The sequence below is a fragment of the Anopheles aquasalis genome, chromosome 3 (genome assembly GCF_943734665.1).
Source record: "Anopheles aquasalis chromosome 3, idAnoAquaMG_Q_19, whole genome shotgun sequence".
In the NCBI taxonomy this organism is placed as follows: Eukaryota; Metazoa; Arthropoda; class Insecta; order Diptera; family Culicidae; genus Anopheles; species Anopheles aquasalis.
Window position 1 is genome coordinate 29,121,596 of NC_064878.1, and position 5,000 is coordinate 29,126,595.

Below are 5,000 nucleotides of genomic sequence, written 5' to 3' on the forward strand. Positions count from 1 at the left end.
CGTAGCGTTCAGGGTAAACTGTTGCTCGCGTGCTTTACGGTGAATGCAGGATAGGAGCGAAGCAAAATAGGAACTTTCGAAGGGGCCACTGGTGGTTGTTGTTGGCTCATCTTGCTCCATTGCCACTTCACTACCACTCCAATAGGTGATATCTTTCCCGAGCAGGGTCGTTGGATCAATCGCTTTTGTTAGGTCAAAATAGTGACCTAGTGATTGAGAGGATTTCTGTTCCGAATCAACCGGCGTTAGCTGATTGTAGCGGAAAGCGATCCGCATACCATCGGCCGATGGTGGTGGTACGGCCTTAGAAGATCGGCTCTTCTCTTCGACTGGAGTTGGAAGCTTTCGCATCTGAAGAAAAAGAACCAACCATTACTTCCGTGTGCAGGTTTACCGGGCCACGCTTCTTGGCTTACCAGCTGATCTGGATCTTCCTCGAGCGAAGCCAACAGCAAGGCGTGATCGTTGACCACCCCTTCAGCCAGGAAGTATTTGGCCAATACTCGTGCGTAATTTCCATACTTATCTTCTTCTGTAAATCCATTTAAAGTGTATTATTTTGTGCAACATTATCCCGGTATCGCCCGCCCATTCCGCACTTACCCAAACCGATGATCGAACCCACCGGGAAACCGCCACCGAAGATGTGATCCAAGGAAGGATTTCCGGAAGAGACGATAGACTGACCGCTGTGAAGAGAAAGTCGGGCACCTTTTATGGTAATCCCGCGACGGCGCTTAACAAAACCGGACATTTTAGCACCGCATTTTCAATTCCCGCGTGCCTTAACAAAAACAATAACAAATTTTGGTGCCCATGTAGCCCATATAAACGCAGCATAATAATCGGTAAGAAAAGGGGCTATTTTCATAGAGAGAAAGTTTATGATTTCGCACTTCTCCCACAGCGCCTTTGCAATTTTTCGGTGTGTGCATCAGACAAAATCATATCGAAATATATGGCAGATAGGAACATTTTCGGAAGTGATAAATCAAGCCTTGAGACCCGCAATTATCCACAACGTTTGACTGTTGGGCTCTGGATATTTGTTTTTGTGATCCTGTCGGAACGGATGTAACCTTGATCGTGAAACTGAATCTACAGGAATTTCTGCTCCTAATTATTGCACACTAGCATTTCCACAGTGTTTTATTTTGTGTCGTGAAATCTAAGTACACCTGAACAATATTTTTCTTGCGTTCGCATCTCCGTTCCATCCAGTGGCAAGCGTACATAGCGAGCGAGCAGAAACACGGAGAGGAAGGTAAAATTAATGGACTGGGAATGACTTGCATTTTCTTTCCGTCCTCGAAAGCAACCGAGAAACCGTCCCATGGATTATGCTTTTCCTCTGCTTCTAGGTAATAACTGCTAGGTGCCCTCGAAACCATCGGAAGGGTCTACGGTTTTACATCGGGCTCGGTAATTTCAAGCGTCATTCCTCGGTTGAGTCAGCGAGCGTGTAGAGGGAAACCCGGAACGTGTTTCGCGCACAGAGGAGTTTTGTTCTAGAAACATCCATTTCTACTGATCTCGATGCCGCAGGAAATCAAGAGAGAACGGAAAACCACACAGGTAAAATAGCGGATGAATTACCGTCCTTCGAATGTGTGTTGTGCTCTGTTAGTTATTCGAAAGATTTCCGCAAAATCTTCCGGAGCTTTTGCTATCAATTTGTTGGAAGCGCACCCGTCCGTTGTCGCGCCTGTATGTCTTTTGTATCATTAATCGTGTTTCCACCTTCTACCACCCTGACGCCCCCCCTCTCTCTCTGTATTTGTAGTCAATGATGCGCTCGAAATCTATTCACTGGAATGAAGTAATTATCCTATGGACTGGGAAAACCCCCTCTATACACATACAAGAACCGATTCCTTTCTCTCAACGAAAGGGAACATCCTTCTCGAGCTGTCCATACTGATACTCTGTTTGAATTGTTCTCGTTCCGTTTCAGGCACCACTGTCACCGTGCCCAATACCGGACATCAGTGACGATGAGCTGGTATCGATTACGGTGCGTGACCTCAACCGCACCCTAAAGATGCGAGGACTAACGCGCGAGGAAATTGTGCGCATGAAACAACGGCGTCGTACGCTGAAGAACCGTGGCTATGCCGCCAGCTGCCGCATCAAGCGGATCGAGCAGAAGGATGAGCTGGAAACGGAAAAGTCGCAGGAATGGCGTGACATGGAAGCGATGCACGACGAAACGGGACGGTTACAAGAGGAGGTGGACTCGCTACGCAATAAGTATGAAGCGCTACGGAAGTTTGCCATTTCCAAAAAGATTCCCCTGCCACCGGAGCTAGATGTGCTGTAAGATAAGAGATAAGGCAGCGTGATAATAAGACGCCACTTGGCATTAGACGTTTCGGTTTCGTATGTGATTAATTTACATTTTCCAACCACAATTCCTCTGTAGTTTGTAGCACAAGGTTTTTTTATATTAAGAGAATTTCAATAATTAAAATATTGCTAAGGAGATGAACCTTGTAGTATGACGACTAACGAAAGAAAAAAAACTATTTCTTTTAAATAGCTACGGAGGATCGTTCCTTCTTATCTCTCTCCTATCGCTCAACGCACATATCACGTTTTCCCTGTTTCAGACGACAATATGATTCCATTTTGTGCTTCGTCAGACTCTCCGGGGGATATAGATTGTACGGTAAAAATAATGTATCGAGTTTCGTTGCTCTGGATGATGTCATACACGCGATATGATGAGCGTATCATTGTGCTAATATTTGATTAAGCAATCTTGGACACACAATGTGACATTGTGGAATGGAGCGAGGCATGGAATGGGGCACAACAGTCCAGTGGCATGTTTTGCAACTAACGAATGTTTTATCAACAGATAGAAAATCTCACTTAAAATAATGATCATGATGTTCTTTAAACACTGCACACTAGTAGCATATTGCATAACACACAATGAAAGACTCGTGGTGCGCGCACGACGAAGCTTAGAACAACTGCGAGTTCGTGTTTGTCCTAGAAAATTTGGGAATTTCGGTCACCTGTAAAAAAGGCTTCGGTGCAACGAAGCGCAGCAAGAAGCCGATAACAAACCCTGTAGTCAGCCTGCCACGCACCTCGCGCTGTGATCGACAGATTCACGATCACCGAACACCGACTGCGGCGAGTGCAGCAGCAACTGTGAATGAGGTTTTCGTGCTTTCCCGCGCTACCTTAGGACCCTTGAACGGATGGACAAGCCCCGATAGTCGAGTTTACGCATTTTAGAATCGCAATTCGGTGCTTCGTTTTTTTTTGCTTTTCCTACCGCATGTCAATGTCGTGCGGGGGTACAGATGATTAAAATAGGTCTAGGAAAACTGCTATGAATGCGGCACAGAGCTTTAGCATTTTCCTCGTAAAGCATCGGACCAATACTGGCGGGCAACATATGTTATGTGTGCGGTCATTTGCTCACGGAAGCTTTAACTATTTTAGTCTAAAAAGAGATGAATTGTAAAATGTATTAAGCTATTAACTACAATCATTCGATAGAATTTGTGTATCGTTCCAATAGCATATCGGTTTAAAGTAAGTTACTAAACATTTGAATGCTTTTGTGGTCCTTTTTCATTTTCGTTAGTTAGTTATCATGTTAGTTATTCTAATCATCATGAAAATAATATTCTTTTTTAGGTTCCCGATCTTGAAACATGCCCATCTGTTTATACCACATAAGGAACACGCACCGGTAAGCGTCTGGCGTTGTATGACACGAAAGCATCATCGCAGCGGATGATGATGATCATTCGGAATGACGAGCGATAACACAACCAAAATGTCGTGACTATGTCCCCCCGCAAACCAAGACATGCTCAGCCGGTCGCGAGAACGCGAGAAGAGATCCCCCCACGGGAGGAAGGGTCGGTGATGATACCGATACCTCCCGAACACATACGAACCGGTCGGAGGCTTGACCAGCGTTGGACACAATATAAATAACTGTACGGAGCGCGTGCTTGCTTTAGTCTGACCGTATTCTTAGCAGCAGTTTGATCAACAGGTAAGCCTCGTCGTTGAACTTGTGCGCGTTAAGCTATGCTACCGGGTACTGCTGCTGCTGCTGCAGCTCCAATCCTTTGCAATCTGTCTACGATCACCGGTAAAGACCGGTCGATACATGGATTTAAAAAGTGTTCCCCTTTAACAATGTGATTCATAGTTTGACAACTTTCGAGCTTGTGAAGTTAAAAGTAAAGAGCTGGAATGAATGTGGATCATCGTGTGAATCATTGGTGATTTTGGGGACCCCTCCGACAGCCGTATAGCGATAATGTGTTGCCGTTCGATCACGCCCATGCTAAAGCATAACTGCGCAAACTGGGCGTTAGTGGCGCTCGTTGGATTCCCAAGGTTAAATCAATTATATCATTCGGCGTGGGAAGCAAGCAAGCAAAAAATCGCAAAACAACGCAGATGATCGAACAGAACTGGAACAGAACGAACAGAAGAACAAAAGCTGCATTGGCTTAGTTTAGTTTTGCCAAGTGATAGAATTGTCGTTAAGCGATTGACTGTGGAATGAAAAAAAAAACAGTTGTATAATAATAGTTTGACTATTATCAGCTTCGTTATCAGGAAGAAGTGAAAATTGGGATTTGATTTAAAGATTGATAAGAAATGCGGGATGGACTAGAAAAAGGACATTAACTAATGCTCCCTCGTGGCTTTTTCCAGCGTTTCACCAGCCTTTTCCAAAATGCCGGACTACAAGGTATACTACTTCAACGTGAAAGCCTTGGGTGAGCCGCTGCGTTTCCTGCTGTCGTACGGCAATCTTCCCTTCGACGATGTGAGGATCACCCGCGAAGAATGGCCAGCACTCAAACCGAGTAAGTTTGGAATTGGAATCATCGCGTTAGTTGGCTTTATCTATGCGTGTCCTGCGTGTCCTGCGTGTATACTGATACCCTCCGCGCTATTCCCTTTAATTCACGCTTAACCCCGTTCTAACCGCATCACAACTCGTTATTCCCCCC

At 45.2% G+C, this 5,000-nt stretch overlaps 3 protein-coding genes across 4 annotated transcripts in view; 2 read left to right on the forward strand and 1 right to left on the reverse strand.

Moving 5' to 3' along the window:
* LOC126578559 (elongator complex protein 4) overlaps window positions 1-820 on the reverse strand; it is a 1,573-nt gene extending 753 nt beyond the window's left edge. The window contains exons 1-3 of the mRNA XM_050241245.1: window positions 604-820; window positions 417-532; window positions 1-351 (exon numbers count right to left, since the gene is read on the reverse strand). The exon at window positions 1-351 is cut by the window's left edge and continues 539 nt beyond it. Coding sequence (XP_050097202.1) covers window positions 1-351; window positions 417-532; window positions 604-754 — 618 coding nt within the window. The 5' untranslated portion in view covers window positions 755-820. The remainder of the gene's footprint in view (window positions 352-416; window positions 533-603) is intronic.
* Window positions 821-1,032: 212 nt separating this feature from the next.
* Window positions 1,033-2,488, forward strand: LOC126578564 (transcription factor MafK). Of its 2 annotated transcripts, XM_050241251.1 has the most exons (4): window positions 1,033-1,264; window positions 1,362-1,575; window positions 1,784-1,819; window positions 1,955-2,488. In XM_050241251.1, the coding sequence occupies exons 2-4, from the start codon at window positions 1,537-1,539 to the stop codon at window positions 2,318-2,320; spliced, it is 441 nt and encodes a 146-aa protein (XP_050097208.1). In that variant the 5' UTR covers window positions 1,033-1,264; window positions 1,362-1,536; the 3' UTR covers window positions 2,321-2,488. The 2 variants fall into 2 exon arrangements, with proteins under 2 accessions (XP_050097208.1, XP_050097209.1); XM_050241252.1 differs by lacking the exon at window positions 1,784-1,819.
* Window positions 2,489-3,898: 1,410 nt separating this feature from the next.
* LOC126574680 (glutathione S-transferase) overlaps window positions 3,899-5,000 on the forward strand; it is a 4,811-nt gene continuing 3,709 nt past the window's right edge. The window contains exons 1-2 of the mRNA XM_050235010.1: window positions 3,899-4,024; window positions 4,699-4,853. Of these exons, the coding sequence (XP_050090967.1) occupies window positions 4,721-4,853 (133 nt within the window). The 5' untranslated portion in view covers window positions 3,899-4,024; window positions 4,699-4,720. The remainder of the gene's footprint in view (window positions 4,025-4,698; window positions 4,854-5,000) is intronic.